We start from the raw sequence: 17,161 nt of genomic DNA on the forward strand, positions 1-17,161 counted from the left end.
TTATTGGATATTTCAGCAGACTTTAGTAAAACTTATGCTGAGGATTCATTTGCAATACAGTAGATCCTCAGTTTTATGAGCACTAATCTTACAAAAGACCAATTATATGAACCATTTTTTCTCCAATGGAAAAAATAATAATTGCAAGATGAAATTGATGTTGATGAACAAGTCAACATACCTTCACATTCCAATGCCTCAAATGCATTGGAAATTACCTTGCAATGGTTCAAAGAATACGAAGAAAGTGATGTAAAGCATCATATGGCTTATGGACCGCACCTGCTCTAATTCTGAGATGTTCAATTTTATAAACCTTTTTAAAATTATGAATTTCTCAATACCCAATTACTTTGGAAAAATCGCAGCTCTACTGTACCTAGCTAAGATGACAGGATCCACCAAAAAGTGAACTGTTCATTCCACTGATTCCTTTAGAAAAACCAAGGTGGTTTGTGATAAGCAACTACTCTTCTTCCCCATAGAATCTCTACTGAGGGGTTCTGGGGGATTTTATCTTGCCACCTCCATCTGGTTAAAACATGTATGTCAAAGCTGCTAGGTCATGGTGAGCAATTCTGCGTTGCAGTATCATCAACATGCTGCTTCCTTACTGCACTATGATTGTGTTCTCTTTGCTTCCACACTGCTCAGCAGAGATAGGGCTTTGTAAGACAGATGACTTACTTTCAATACAATAAGATAGAGCTGACAATGGTGAATAGAAAATGTATCCTGAGGGAATCACAAAGGCTATAATAACTACTGCCTCAGCATAGAGGCCTTAGCAGATTCCCCAAAAACAGTTCCAAGTGTTTAACCATCTTTGGCTGGCCAGAGACTGCAGACCTTGTCACAGTACACAGGCCTTTCTTACCTCTAGGCTGAACAACTGCAATGTGCTCCATTCAGAGTTCTCAAAGGAGACCACTCAGGAGCTTCAGTTAATGATGAACATGCCCACCCACCCTTCCTCAGAGCAGGATGATATGAGCATATAGCATCTGTGATTCATGTTCTATGCTATCTCATAATATGCTTCCAAGTGCAATTCATGGGCTTCATCCTGGTGGCTTAGGACAGTGCTTAGCTCTAAGACTGCCTCTGTTTTGATACAGCACCAGGATATTAGTGATCTAACAGAATGCTCTTGCTGTTTATCATCAGGGATGAATGCTGGGGCAGATGAACCTTCCCAGTGGAGTGGACATATCTCTGGAAGTTGCCTCCTCCTGTGTGCCTGTCACAGCCCACATCTGGCCACTGCTAGGACATGGGGCAAGACAGTTTAAAAAGAAAATAACTGCAGCGTTCTCAGCTAGGTGACCTTTACTGGCCAGCGTGTGATTTAGGACACAGTCAATTTATTAGCTCTTCAGGGATGATGCGTTTGTGCTTTAATTTAATGGTGCAGCTTTAATTTAATGGTGCACAAATAGGGAGCTATGGAGAGGGAGCCCCTACAAATCCCTGTAATAAATGAGCATGTGTGAATGAAGTAGTAAGAGCTAGATTTATGCTGCTGCTGCATTTCATATGCACAATATGAGTCTGGATCAGCAATGTAGATTTGATTTAAAATCCCATATGCTGGGAGGCCAACCAACAAATTGAAATAATAAGATAATAGAAAACACACAATAGTATTAGTTAAAGAAAGCAAGAATCCCGATACAGCAATATTCTACAGCAGTAAGAAGGAAGCCTTTACTACCTTATGTGATGCCCTGCAAAAAGCAAATGGATCATAGAGATTTTAAATTTCTAGGAGCAGACAGAAGGAATGGGTGGTCACAGTTCAGCCACAGAGATGGGAACAACAGTAAAATCAGTTTCAGTCCCTATAAGCTGCTCTTCAATTTTCTGGAAATACACATGATCTGTTCTGAGACACTTACTTTTAGAGTATGGGAAGGCACATGCATGGATTGGCTGAAAGAACTAAATGAATGAGTTTACCATCTCATCTCTACTGCACAAGCAACTCAAGTGACATTGCGCAATAGAGCCATGAGGGACAGAGCCATCATGTAGCCTCAAACACATTAAAAAGCACTTACTGAAACCAATAAAGAATGCAAAAAGATTAAAACCTATGTAATGCCACAGGGAAAAGTGTTTCTTCTAACAGGTTCACAAGAAATGTTGAATATGAAGTGATTTGAAGACAGAAGCAAATGTTTGAAAGAGCACTACCAAAAAGGCTCTGTATAAACCCTGAAGCTGTTCCCCCACAACCTCGCAGGGACCTTGGGACACCCTCTCTCTTGCTCCGTAACTGTGTGGGTAACACTCCAGACTGTTTCTGTAGCAGCTGCATTGATTGATTGATACTGTATAGATAAAAGTGGTTGGACCATATCCTGTCTCTGGCATTGCAACCCAGGAAGACTTGGAGCAAGTGCAAAAGCCATGGGGAAAAAGGTATTTGCACCCCTTTAACTGGCACTGAATCTAAGCAGAGGCCGTTGCAAGAACATCTTCCAGATCAGGAGGGAACACCGGGCTGAAATTCATTCAACTCACTTTCAAGTGGAAAATGCAGAATTGTAAACTTCAGGGGCAAACAAGAATTGAAAAAGGCTGGAGTCACTTTGGAAAGACAATGTTTCCAGTCTTCAGAACTAAAATGATTAGCATCTGGCCTTTGCTGAATGTAAAGTAAGATTCATGGGCAGTGGGGAGGATGAATTTGAAAGCTTTTAGAATAGTTTTAAAGCAACAGAGTGAAATGCTGAACATGGACTATTCAAATTAAATAAAATAATCTAGTTTATGCCTTGCTCTTCACTGTACTATATACTACTGTTGGGTACTTAATGGTTTGTGATGGTTTTTACTCAATTTATTTCTGATAAAAGCTTATTGTATTATACCTGGCCATAAAAGTAATATTATGAAAGCCAATCAACTTAAGGCTAAAAGTTCTTCAGTACCACTCACAGAAGTTAGGGTATGGTTGGCAATAAAAAGGCAGAGAGGTGGTGGTGAATAGGTTCCCAACATCAGGCAGTTTTTCAACAGAGAGAGATAATGATGCTTCTGACACAGGAGTTCTGGAAGAGTATCAGAAATGGCAGTTAAACCCCAAACATACTGTACGTAAATGAGGACACTGATTGACGTACATTCTGGGATAAAAGAATAGAGTGCTCTTTAATAAAAGCAAACACAATGATTGGGAAATGATCAATTAAGATGTTATAGGTTGAAGAAATAATTCCAAAATTAATATTTGATCTAGTATGTGGCCTTTGTACAAGGCTTTGTACAAAAAACACATTTTAAAAGACAGTAATGCAAAAAAAGATAACATTCCATGAGAGTACCTGGACCCCAGTATAGTAATAAAATCTGAATACTACCAATTTAAAATAAATTGGCATAAATGTGTAAATAAAAAAGCAATAAGGTTCACAGTATCCAGCCAACTATACCAAAAACAAGGAGTACAAAGGATTCCAACTAAGGTCAATGATTAAGAGGGAGAAGGGCCAAAGATAAACCTGCTACAAGTTGATTTTTTTTTTATTTTTTATTTTTTTTGTTAAAAAAGCCTAATACCAAACCAGGGCCAGATTCTTAGCTGGTATAAACTGATGTTGCTCCACTTTACTCAAATGAGTTAACCCACTTTACCAAATATGAGAAGGTGACTCATTTTCCCCATTCAATAGACAAGAATATTCTACTCGTTTTGATTCATTTTTACAGCTATTGTTTTTATGAAATGCATAGTTCTTCACCATCCTGAGATCTATTCAGTAAACTACAAGAACTTTTAATGTGCAATTACGCTACTCACTGGTTAGTACAGATTTACAAATGTATTTGATTCAGCATGATGCAATTGTTAAACATTTACCTTTCGTACTGAAGCCAACCGATTCATCATTAAAGATTCTTCTCTGTCATCATCATCGTCCAAGTCTAGCATGGGCATACTAAAACTATCTATAATACTGCAGCATCTGGAGTTTTCATCCCTTGGATCAAAAGGGTCTACAATTATTGGTTCGGTTCCTTTGATTTCACATCGGCAGAAAGGACAGCCCTGACCATCGGATTCCTGCACAAAAACAAAAGTGTTTTTTTAAACAGAGGGTCATATTCTTGTTTATGCTAAGATCCCTCTATTGGATTCTGACAATGTGTAAAGAGATCTTGGTGCAAATCAGAAACACATCCACAGATATTTTACTGGACAAAGTAATTCATCCCACTAGTGGCCTGAATTTTATACATACATATATATAAAAATAAATAAAACACGGTCATCATTGCAAATGAATTGTTTTTTTTTTAAAGTTGACTTTTAAATAAAATAATCATCTAAACATAATTCTCTAAACTGTTAGCTTAAAACCACCAAAATGCCAAATACAACATTTTGCCTTTTAGGCTTACATTTCAATGCTCATTCACAGACAGACACCAGAAAAACCAAAACCATAGTTCTCAGTGACGTTTGACTGCATTTTTAACAAACATATGAACAGAAGCTTTTCTGTTTGTTAGCTCTGCAAGAAATTAGGTCAAGAGCTTTTCATACACATGATTTTTGTGTCAGTCATCAAAATCTTTGATGAAACATCTTTAAGAAATGGCCAGGTAGTATGCCCAGTGGCTTTCAAAAAGCCAGATTCTGTTTGCCTTTCTTATTTGAGTAATCCCATAGACTACACTGGTGAGTAAAGCAAGCAAGATTTGGCCCTTCAACTATATTTTAAAGCTCTAATGGACAAGATCACATCTTACAGAGTAGTAGTAAAAGTAACTACCAAAAAAATTGTTTTTGACTGGCATGATGTGTATGTGACCACTTCTGCATTGTATTAATTCAGATCTGCATCTGAACTGTAGAAGTCAAAACTAATTTGATTTAAAATCAGAAATTACGTCAAGGTTTCCGGGCTTCCTATCTATAATTCTGACACCTTTTATTTGTAATGTTAGATAAAGAGTAGGATGAAGAGCGATAAGGGCATCAGTATTAACTCACCGATTACAAAAAACTATCCTGAAATTTCAAGCAAGCTCAATTCAATTCTTAAGGATGAAAGAACAGACCTTATTTTATCTGGCAATACTCTACTGTCGCCTACAGTCTGTCAACATTAGTACTCTGACTAATGCTTTACAGTCTATCAGTGTACCACCCCTTAAGGCAAGAAAACTAGAGTGCTGTATCATGTCTACAGTAACCTTTTCCCCCCCAAGTGCTTCCATTTACAAGTTTAGTGCTGAATTTCACTTCTGTTTCTGAAGATCCAATATATTAATTACTAACTAAGGGGAGCAGGCACGTTACTCACCGACTAAGCAGAGTTATATAAAGCAAGTATGTATACTTATCCTTTAATGCTAAATAAAAAATAAGGACAGACTCATCCTTGTCCTATTTTTTGAGATAGTATCCCACACATTTCTTATTTTTTGGGCTGACATCAGTACTAGGGCCCAAAACCCTAACCAACAGTTTAAACACCACTTCATTTTGAGGGAATCTCTTTTGTGGTTGGATCTATCATATATTCCTTTTACTTTTCTAGGCAAATAACACGTTGCAGAGCAGACTCCCCTCCCCCTCCACAAAAAAGCAATTACTACTCTGTTTTCTCTGCTACCTACCGATGTCAGCAGTGTTCACAGTGGACTATAGACACTTTACGTGCCCCACCTGGACAGGGGATGTGTCCAGTCAAACTAGTTTCTCTTCGCCAAACTAACTAAACAGTACAAAGTGTCAACATCTTTCACATACACAACTGCACATGACCATTGTGTTGCTGAATAAAGAGCGAAGACTTATGAAAACTTAATATGAATATACTGTACAAAGTAATATACGCTCATAGCATTTATAAATTCAAGGTACAAACCCCTATTCAGGAAGATATTTAAGCATCGACCTTTAAGCACATGGAGTTCTCCTATTGAAATCAATGGTCCTACTATTGAGCTTGAAGTTCAGGGTGTGCTTATATATCTTCCTGAACAGGGTCCTTACAGACCCTAAAATTGAACGTATTTCTAACTGCAATTAGGTATACTATAAAAATATATGCCACAGAACAAAACGGTTTTACATAAATGGTAATATCAGGTGACACAAGTACGGTACATCTCAGAAATAATCAGCTAAGGAAACTGCCTTGAAATACGTAGCCTTTCACCTTCAGAACACTGGTTTCAGTCGAATCCAATCTGTCTTGAATGTAAATTGTCATCTAAGTACCATTGGACTGCTTTTGTGAAAGAAGTTGAACTACTTACTTCTGATAGCATTTGTGGCCATATCACAAAAGAAACCATCACAATTGTCATCATTGTTGAAAGTCTGAGAAGAGATGCCATGAACTGCATGGATCTACAGTGGTTACCATTACACAGTCACAAGAAATCTCCCCCTAGGGCTAGCATCCCTTGCACAGTTATACCATAAAAGTAGCCCTACAGAACAATGTTGGTGCATGCTAAAATGGCAGTGCAAGGAGGCTTCTATTTATGCTGCTTGTCCTGTACTTGGCTTGTCAGAGAATTCCATTTTCCATGACTGCCTGTCTGCCCTCACCTGTTCCAAAATATTAAATCATGTCTAGTAACACAAAAATAAAATTGCCATCAGTCGAGCTTTGCATGCTACAATAGTAAATGAAAACGAGAAGTGATATCTACAGGCATAGACATGCCAAAATATACCTACCCATGCATAAACATGTACATAGCTATGTTATTGCAAAAACTGAATATGCATGTTATATTATCCATACTTATCCATACTCTGCATAAGTTTAGACATGATGTAGAATAATGCAATTTTGTATACATCTACACTCCTAACAGAACAGACAGTTACAGTTCAGAAAAAATAGTTTTCTGGGGAGGGGCGGGGGGGAAGAATTGTTAATGACCCTGTTACTGTCTGTGTAATGTAAAAGTAATAAGCTAAATTAAAGATTCCCAAATAAAAGACAGTTGCAAACTGACTTCACTGTATCACGTTTAACATTCTATGAAGATTTGAAGTTGCTTACTCAATTTATTAAATAACACAGATGTTTCACTATGAGGGAAAAAAGTACTGGAAATCTCTCCTGAGGCATGTCTAATGAGCCATTATGACAGCAATTAAACACTAACCCCTGGCAGCCTGTAACAACTGACATTGCTACAGTATGCTTCATCTTCTCATTAATTATACAGGAGTTAAATCTGCAGTTAAGTTTGATTAAATTGAAAATGTAATTGCTAATGGAAGAAAAACCCAGTGCTCATTTTTTCATTAAGAGTTGCCTTGCTAATGATTACACTTTAGCTGGGAATCTGAAAAAGATTTCTGATCAGATTTTGAGCCAGAAGGAGCTCCACTGAAGTTAGTGGAGGTATGCCGGCATAAACAATGAAAATGAGACAAGAATCAGGGCCTCTATTTCTATTCTTCTCATTCATTATTTGTATTACAGTTGCACTCCAAGATTGGCACCTCATTGTGGTACACCGTGTACAAACACATTATGTAACAGCAAAACAGAGGCAGCGGAAAGATGAGGCAACTTGCTCAAAGTAGTAATACTGAAAAGATTCATTTTCAAAAGAATCATCAGGAGAAATCCTAAAGCTGTGATCTGTAATGAGGAATAACCTCGCTCTGCATTTTTAAAGGGTTTGCAACACACTCTCTCTGCAATTTTTAAAGTCATCCTGTTGGTTAAATATGCTGAACTAAAGGCACTAACACTCCTTCTCCACAGAACTGATATGGCGCGGACAGGAGCTGGACAGACTTCCCCAAATTGTGCCATCACAAGCTCTTTCCAGCACATTCACTTCTGTAAGTGAGAGAAGTGAGTGCACAGATGGCCAACAACAGTAATAAAAAACTGTGGAGGTAGGTTTTTGTGATGCTGGCACCATCCGCTGGGAAGTGGACCGAGATCACTCATTTTTCACAGGCCAATCACTATCAGAAGGTAAACATGCTGTTACTACCATCACGAGTGCAATCTGAACCAGTGACCTAGTAGTTAAAAACTCTCAAATGCATTTTGTCCCCTCATTCATGTGAGCTGATCACTAGGGAACGCTATAAAGACCTCATGCATCACAAAACCCGTATAGTCAATTATATAACTCCCAGCTGCTGCCTGCCCTCACCTTTCCCTCGGCTTACTTCATAAAGCAACCCTTGTGGTTGAGTGGGCAACCAGCGACCCAGCATTCATCTCCTCACTAGGCCCTGATCTGGGGTTTCTAATAACTGCAATCAGCAAATGCAGTCACCAGGCCACACAGCTTAGATGCTAAGGATTCCTGTATTCGCTTCCCCAGGTGCAAGAATTAAGCCCATAAATTGTACTGAGTTTACCATTTTAAAAGCGTATCACTGGTTGTGACCTTACTGAATGCCAGAAAAGGATGAGGTGAACAATAAAGACACACTGAAAACAGCAAGGGGAATAATAAAGCAATCCATTCTTATTGTCTGCTGCTTGAATTATGACTGTACCTGCCATGCTGTAAGACACGAAGTGCACATGAGATGTCCACAAGGCTCAATCTTCACATCTTTATCATTCTCTGCACAGATTTTACACAACTGGAAAGTGGAACCCATTTCACAGTACAATTCATATTGTTCCTGAAACAAGAGAAAGTCAAGGTCAGTGTCACTAGTATGATCAGTAAATTGTGAAACATGCTTAAAAACTACTTATGGCAAGCACATTATACTCAACTTCCCACCTGGCTTACCTTTCTTAGCAGTACATGGCACTATTGTAACATCTATTTGACAGCCATATGGAGATTACAGACAATCCAATTTTTTTCTTCTTAAAAAAGACATTTAATAGATCTGTTCTTCTAATGTCATTTCTACAAACATTATCAATAAAATAAAATGTGTTTCTAAATTATCTCACTATTAGAAATATATTCAAATTATAAAAAAGGAACAGTATTAACTCCATCATCAACTTTTAGAACAAGAAGTTACTTTGGAAAATTTAGGGGCAGGGGTCCAGAATCTAATAATAAGTATCATTAATAAAATCAGAAACATGAAAAAGCATTGGACTGCACAGCTCTGTTTCTGGCTCTCAGGTTTTAGGTAAGTAAGCTTTGAAGTTGCTTTAACTCCATCATTCCACAGCTTGGAGTTTGGGAAGCTGTGACCTGGCTTCTCCATGTGATCAGCTATTACAGAGGGCTATGCCTTTCTCAATCGTCATTTCAATGCCAAGGAAAGGTTATTGCCTTCCTCGTTTGTAATTTAGAAGAGGAAAATGAACAAGGATCTGGAGGTCACAGTGGAGAATGAACAGGAGGTAAATTATGAGTCACAACAACAGTGATTTTTATATAGTTTATTTTTAGTGTGAATCTAGTGCTGGTGCAAACTGCTGGACTGACAGCTGCGAGGAACCAATTCCTTTATTTATGCACAGAACAGATATAGTACGGTCAACAGAAACATGAGTTTCCCCACTCTGCCCTCACGTGCCTCAACATATATACAGAGAGACCACTCCTTAGCGTAAGAAGAGAAGCTCATTCTGCACATCTCATTCAGTTCTTAGCTCCCCATAAGAGTGCCAATGTGGTTGCTGTCTACAGTAAATTGGCTGTAAACTGAGCATGGTGATTGGTTGAGTTATCTCTGACATCACAGTGGTCTAGGACTCTCGGCATGGCATAGATACACACCTTACTGCAGCTGTACACAGCCCAGGGTGCAATACTTAAGGTCAAAAGAACTGTGAAATTAAAAATTGGATGATAACAGACCACAAAGCCCACTTACAATTAAACCTGGTGATATGCTAAACAAAACACTCTCAACCATGCTGGTAGCGGTTTCCACTGCTTCACACTGACTCAACGGACATTCTATCTTCAGAGTGATAAGACAGACAAGATAGACAACCTTGGAATCTTTATATATAATAGATGAAACACAGATGTAGCAAAAGCTTCCAGAATTGAGAAAGGGTTTGAAGGTTGGCAGGCAAATTATTTACACTGTGATACAGTTTTTAGTACTAAGGAAAGGAGGTTCACAAATTTAGGAAAAATGGACTAAATTAAGGACCCAAGTCAGATGACAATAAGCAGATGGAATAAGGTACTGGGAAAAAGTAAAGAGCGTGCCCCAGACTCTCAGCTGCCACCAGTATGCACCAAGCACAGTTGTGGTACTTCCCCACAGATGAGCCATGAGCAGCAACTTGCTCCTGGAGCCAGTTCTACATCGCCTGTGTCATAGTTTCTAGCAACCCCAGCTGTGTTCTAAACTATACCAGTTAGGTATGCTTGAAGGGATCCTGGGTTCATGGACAACAGCAGCATTCCAGCCACATCCCCAGTACTGGAGAAGGTGACTGGGAGGGTTCTAGAATAGAGCCAGCTATGCTGGATTTATGCCATCTAGGAATTCCCTCATAACAGGGAATCAGCAGCAGTCAATTAAACCAGCTTTCCTGCTGCCAGAGCCAAGCAATGCAGCTAGAATAAGAGGTGAGGATTTGTCCCTTTGACTTCAGCATACATCAAGATTGACCTTTGGAGAAGAAAGGACCTATTCAGAAGAGCAGTAGGGGGTTCTTAATCAAAAAGGGCAAGAATTTTGGGCCAGGTGGCCTTTTCCTGCATGTAAAAACATCTACATAGCCCTAGGCTTCATTCTTTCAACATTAGTATAAAGAACACAGGGAGAAGAAGGGTGCCTGCATTCTGGAAAGGCAGCAAAGGCAGACCTGCATCTGACGAAGTGGGTATTCGCCCACAAAAACTCATGCTCCAAAACGTCTTGTTAGTCTATAAAGTGCCACAGGATTCTTTGCTGCTTTTACAGATCCAGACTAACATGGCTACCCCTCTGATACTAGCCTTCTGGAACTTTCCACACATTCCTCAATCATTTAAGAAGGTCTCCTACTCAGGGACAGACATTTTAATAATGAGTTCCCACTAATCCTGTGTGTTGCAAATAACATTTTTCTTCCCATAAATTCTGTAAATGTGGTACACAAACAGCATTTAGAATTGTCATCTGGGCCTTCGTCTGCAGTCAACACAAGAATAATTAATCAAACATTGTATAAAGTTGTGTCTGGTCAATATAAAAGCTTTCCAGCTCTTCCACGACTTCCCCAGAGACTATCCCAAAGTTTATAAAAGTAACTGTCAGGAAGATTCTCCTAATAACTAGCCTGTAATCTTCCTTGCCTTCTAATTGTGTACCATGGTACAAAGTAGTATAATTCCCTTTCCTCTAGTATCAGATGTCTGCAGATTGGTGTCATGCCACTGCTCAGCCAAACTATACATATATTTAGATATTTTAAGTTTCCCAAATTAGTCATTCCCTTCAGCCTTTTAATAATGTATTTTTTTTCCCCCTGAATTCCTTCCAGTTTGTACAGCACACACGGGGAAAAAGACACACACTAGGAAATGGTAACCTTCTGATAATACCTCACGTACTTTCTTTCTGCAAGCTCTATACAGTTGGATATTCAGACTTCAAAAGGAGACTTCCAAGCCTTACTTTACTTTCCTGTCCCCACATCACTATTACAAAATATTAAACTTTATAACCCCTTCAGCACACAATGTAAGAAAATGTTTATCAAAAGCTGTGAAAACTTCACCCTCCCAAAACATGGTTAAAATCAAAACAACTTTAAAAAAAAAAGAGACATCTGCATTACCATTACCTTTAGATTTTAAGACTTGCCATCCAGTTTTTTCTCAAACCCCTTTTTGGTCAACCACATAATCTTAATTTTAATCTAATATTTTAATAAAAATTTATCACTGGCGGATAGGGCACCAAGCAAATATGGAACAGAATTTGTAACATGAAACATACCTGTGTAACTTTTATGTGATCATGTGGAGTAGGTTCACATAATCCTGTCAGATCAGGATTATAACTTCGTCCATCTGGGTATAGATAGCTGAATTACACAAATTATTATTAAGATTTATATTCCCACAATTTTCATGGTTAAAGTAAATCTATGAAATTCTGGATAGCCAATAAGGGCAATATCAGATATTGATTAAATTCTTCTCTCTCCTGAGCATACTCCCAATTTCTTTGAACGACTGACAATTGGTTAAATAGAATTTAACTATACTAAAATTATCCTTGGCACTATCTTAGGTCATCTTGCAACAGAATATGCTTAGTTGGGCCCTCATATCCACAGAGTCTCAGTGATCTCAAGACTATCTGCATAGTTCTAGTTGCTCAGTGTGATGAATGTAGCTGAGAATTCAGGACGATGGAACACAAATGATAGCAAGGGACGAATACTGTATCTATGTTTATATTTAAGTAAATAATGAACAGAAACTATATTTAGAGTGCATGGGCTTAAAATGAGAATAGCTAGGGATATTAAAATAGTAGGGTAAGGAAGAAAACTTTTGATGTTAGTTAAGGTTCAGTTGAGTTTCATACTGAAAGCAGGGATTCAACCTCATTGAAAGTTACATTTTATAGTGACGCGAGTTATTTAACACACACATACAAATCAGTTTAATCTCTTCTGGGACCATATATTAAAATGGATAAATCATAATGATATCGTTATTTCATGGGGCCACTAAATGGCAGAGTTAAGGTTGCCTGGGTCTCCTGACTGGGTATTTCCATACCTTAACATGTCTGGGTTTAAAACACTTGGATTTGGGATAATTACAAGATTCCTGTAATGCATTCACCCTAAATGACTGATACATACTCTCAACCTTAACTATTTTTCTGTTGTTCTTGTCTAGCAAGGTTATAGTAGCAACAATAAAACACATCTTCTGTTTTACAAGAAAGGAATCCTGATACTTTGCTCAGATAAAACCAATTAGCATTTAACATTTTAAATTATCCTTTTAATTGAATATTAATTGAATTAATTAGGTCTTCACAAACAAGGTCAGCTCCCAGACTGCTGCACTGGGCAGCACAGTATGGGGAGAAAGTAACCAGCGCTCTGTGGAGAAAGAAGTGGTTCGGGACTATTTAGAAAAACTGGATGAGCACAAGTCCATGGGGCAAGATGCGCTGCATCCGAGGGTGCTAAAGGAGTTGACGGATTGGATTGGAGAGCCATTGGCTATTATCTTTGAAAACACATGGCGATCGGGGGAAGTTCCATATGACTGGAAAAAGGCTAATGTAGTGTCCATCTTTAAAAAAGGGAAGGAGGAGGATCCGGAGAACTACTGGCCAGTCAGCCTCACCTCAATCCCTGGAAAAATCATGCAGCAGGTCCTTAAGGAACCAGTTCTGAAGCACTTAGAGGAGAGGAAAGTGATCAGGAACAGCAGCATGGATTAACCAAGGGCAAGTCATGCCTGACTAACCTATTTGCCTTCTATAAGGAAATAACTGGGTCTGTGGATGAGGGGATAGCAGTGACTGTGTTATTCCTTGACTTTAGCAAAGTTTTCGATACGTTCTCCCACAGTATTCTTGCTAGTAAGTTAAAGAAGTATGGGTTGAATGATTGGACCATAAGGTGGATAGAAAGCTGGCTAGATTGTCGGGCTCAACGGGTAGTGATCAACAGCTCCATGTCTATTTGGCAGCTGGTTTCAAGCGGAGTGCCCCAAGGGTCGGGCCGGTTTTGTTCAATATCTTCATTAACGATCTGGAGGATGGCGCGGACTGCACTCTCAGCAAGTTTGCAGATGACACTAAACTGAGAGGAGTGGTAGATATGCTGGAAGGTAGGGATACGATATAGAGGGACCTAGACAAATTAGAGGATTGGGCCAAAAGAAACCTGATGAGGTTAAACACGGACAAGTGCATAGTCCTTGTTGAACCTGCACTTAGGACGGAAGAATCTCATGCACTGCTACACACTAGGGACCGACTGGCTAGGAAGCAGTTCTGCAGAAAAGGACCTAGAGGTTACAGTGGACGAGAACCTGGATATGAGTCAACAGTGTGTCCTTGTTGCCAAGAAGGCTAATGGAATTTTGGGCTGTATAAGTAGGGGCACTGCCAGCAGATCGAGGGCCGAGATCATTCCCCTCTATTCGACATTGGTGAGGCCTCATCTGGAGTACTGTGTCCAGTGCCCCACACTACAAGAAGGATGTGGAAAAATTGGAAAGAGTCCAGCGGAGGGCAACAAAAATGATTAGGGGGCTGGAGCACATGACTTATGAGGAGAGGTTGAGGGAACTGGGACTGTTTAGTCTGCAGAAGAGAAGGATGAGGGGGGATTTGATAGCAGCTTTCAACTACCTGAAAGGGGGTTCCAAGGAGGATGGTACCTGATGACAGAACAAGGAGTAAAGGTCTCAAGTTGCAGTGAGGGAGGTTTAGGTTGGATATTAGGAAAAACTTCACTCAGAGTGTTGAAGCACTGGAATGGGTTACCTTGGGTGTTGGAAATCTCCTTCCTTAGAGGTTTTTAAGGTCAGGCTTGACAAAGCCCTGGCTGGGATGATTTAGTTGGGAATTGGTCCTGCTTGGAGCAGGGGGTTGGACTAGATGACCTCCTGAGGTCCCTTCCAACTCTGATATTCTATGATTCTATGAAGTAGAGCAACAACCTCGGAATTACTTTTAAAAGTAATCCAAATGTGTAAAAACACACCCACACACCAAGAGTGATACAGATGCCTATTTGTGGCACTTACCACATAGAACCGATGTACTCTTAGAAAAGTTACAATTTTGTACAGAACTTTTAAATTCCTGAGGCCTTTATAAAAAGACCAAACTTTTCAGGGAATACCCCAGAAAACCTGAAGTTTGGTGCACGCGCACGCACACACAAAATATTAAAAACCTGGGACATTTTTGGCCTATAAGGCATAGGCAAAGCTATCAAATATATTTAATATCCATTGTCTAGTATTACACAGGAGCAATTAACAGAACTAACTGCATGATCAGCTTACGCACTTGTGACTTTTATATTAAACAAAATTTAAATTATAACTCCCCAATCTCATTTCCCCTGGAATTTATCTGCCATAAAATATGGTCAACTTTGGTTAACTGCATTACCTTGAAAAAAGTGTCTTATAGATGAATAAAAGTAATAGTCATGGATTTCCAAAATGACTACAAAACAGCCATATCATCCATTACTTCTAATACTTTAAAGCATCTTTTGAAGCTTTAAATTATGAATTAGCAAAGCAATACATCAATATTTTATAAAATGAAAGTTATCATTTGTACTCACAATCCCTCCCGGCTGCCATCAATTAGAGCTTGAAATAAAGGCTTGTTGTGAGGTATAGTCTGCAAAATGTTTCCATCACCAGTTACGTATCCAATGGCCCACTGCCCCAGTCGAGTGCAACTCAGTCTGAAAATGTAGCTGGAGGACAATGGGTTACAAAGTCAATTCTAATAAAAATGCTTGGTAAAACAAATGGAAAGGAAAGGTGGTCTTGTGGTTAAGGCACTGGATTGGGACTCTGGGACTTAAAATTCACTTCAAAAAATCCTGATCAACCCCACTGTTTATAACCCCACTATTTTATTCTGAAGTACTATACTCAAAAGAGCTTCTCTGATAATATATATACAGCATGACTGAAATTCAGCCACTTTTGTGTAGAACAGGTGGCAGCCAGGAGTAAAAACCATGCACAGCACATTGCACAATAGAAGAGAACGGAAAATTATAGGCAAGAAAATTATAGGCAAGGAAGTGGGAGCAAATTCTTGCTCTTACTAAAATATATGGAATCTTCAATGTCAGACAGCAACTCATTTTTTAATTGCTCAAACAGGAAAACCAGCCAGAGAGGTGAACAGATTTGTACTGTGAAATATCACCGCTGAAAGTTGTACCTCCTCCACAATAAATATAAAATGTGAAATCCTGGCCTCACTGAAGTTAACAACAAAACAGCCATTGACTTCAGTGAGGCCAAGATTTCACCGGAAGAGTAACTCGTTTCTATTTACTGGCTTTTGAACAAAAAACTTCAGAATTGCCAGAATATTTTAAAGCGAACAAGCAATTTCACTTTATATCAGCTCTCTCTCTCTGGAAGGTTTAATATTTCACGTAAGTAACCTAACAAGTTCCCCAGTGATACTAATCAGAGAGACAGAAGTTGGTCTTAAAATTAATTCTACAGAACATTAAAGCAGCTTTGGATAAGATTTTCTTTTGAAGTCTTCAGTTCAAGATTGGACGCCTTTCTGGAAGATATGCTTTAGCTAATCACTAGTTATTGCACACTTTAAAGGGATAACGATTAAATTCTATGGCCTGTGTTCTACAGGAGGTCACACTAAATGATCTAATAATCCCTTTTGGCCTTAAAAATCTATGAATCTTTTAAAGACCATTTTTTTTCTTCATAACCCCACAGTCATTATTTTTACTGCATTAATGATCAACTAAAACACACTACTCTGAAAATCATCATGACATCTTTATTTGGGTTTTATCATACATGCATGAGATCAGTATCAACTTGTTATCTAAACTGGTAAAGCAAGATTCCTTTACAGGCCAGGTAACAAGAGATCATTTAGGTTTTGTTAAAAGAGAAAATCCAATACTGGAAATTATTTTCCAGTACATTCCCCTCATCCTGCCAATTTTAAGGAGATTTCTTCGGTCAGACATAAGTGTGCTCCTAAAGTGTTAGAAATCTAAACATTAGAATGTGAAAGGTGAGAAAAAGAATGTGAAATTGGCTTAGGGTGACCATACCAGGGCCGGCTCCAGTGTTTTTGCCACCCCAAGTGGTGGCGGAGGGCAGGGGTGGAGGGCGCAGGCCCGAGAGGGAGTGATGGACTTGCCATTGAATTGCTGCTGAAGAGCTGGACATGCCGCCCCTCTCAAGCACCTGCTTGCTGTGCCGGTGCCTGGAGCTGGCCCTGGACCATATGTCTTGTTCTGGCTGGGACAGTCCCTTTTTTAAGCCCTATCCCGGCTGTCCTGACTCTTTGGGCAAAACTGGGCATGTGTCTCATTAGCTCATGCCACCTGGTGATCGGTTCAGAGGAGCAAACAGGACAAATGAGGGGGTGAGTGGCAATGCCAGCTTCGCAGGGGTGGGAGGAGAGGCTGGGCTCAGGCAGGGGTTTGACTCGGGTGAGCAGCGACACTAGTCCCAACACCATGCAAGGGGCAGGCAGGGCTTGGCAATGATGCCAGCA

At 39.4% G+C, this 17,161-nt stretch overlaps 1 protein-coding gene across 7 annotated transcripts in view; it reads right to left on the minus strand.

Annotated features, from left to right (window-relative positions):
* The window catches only part of CBLB (Cbl proto-oncogene B), a 226,022-nt gene that overhangs the window by 73,300 nt on the left and 135,561 nt on the right, over positions 1-17,161 (minus strand). For all 7 annotated transcript variants that reach the window (XM_075072562.1, XM_075072555.1, XM_075072552.1 and 4 more), the window contains 4 exons: positions 15,219-15,356; positions 11,876-11,963; positions 8,510-8,641; positions 3,866-4,069 (listed from right to left, as the gene is read on the minus strand). In XM_075072562.1, coding sequence (XP_074928663.1) covers positions 3,866-4,069; positions 8,510-8,641; positions 11,876-11,963; positions 15,219-15,356 — 562 coding nt within the window. The remainder of the gene's footprint in view (positions 1-3,865; positions 4,070-8,509; positions 8,642-11,875; positions 11,964-15,218; positions 15,357-17,161) is intronic.

Source organism: Chelonoidis abingdonii, chromosome 1, assembly GCF_003597395.2.
Source record: "Chelonoidis abingdonii isolate Lonesome George chromosome 1, CheloAbing_2.0, whole genome shotgun sequence".
Taxonomy (NCBI): domain Eukaryota; kingdom Metazoa; phylum Chordata; order Testudines; family Testudinidae; genus Chelonoidis; species Chelonoidis abingdonii.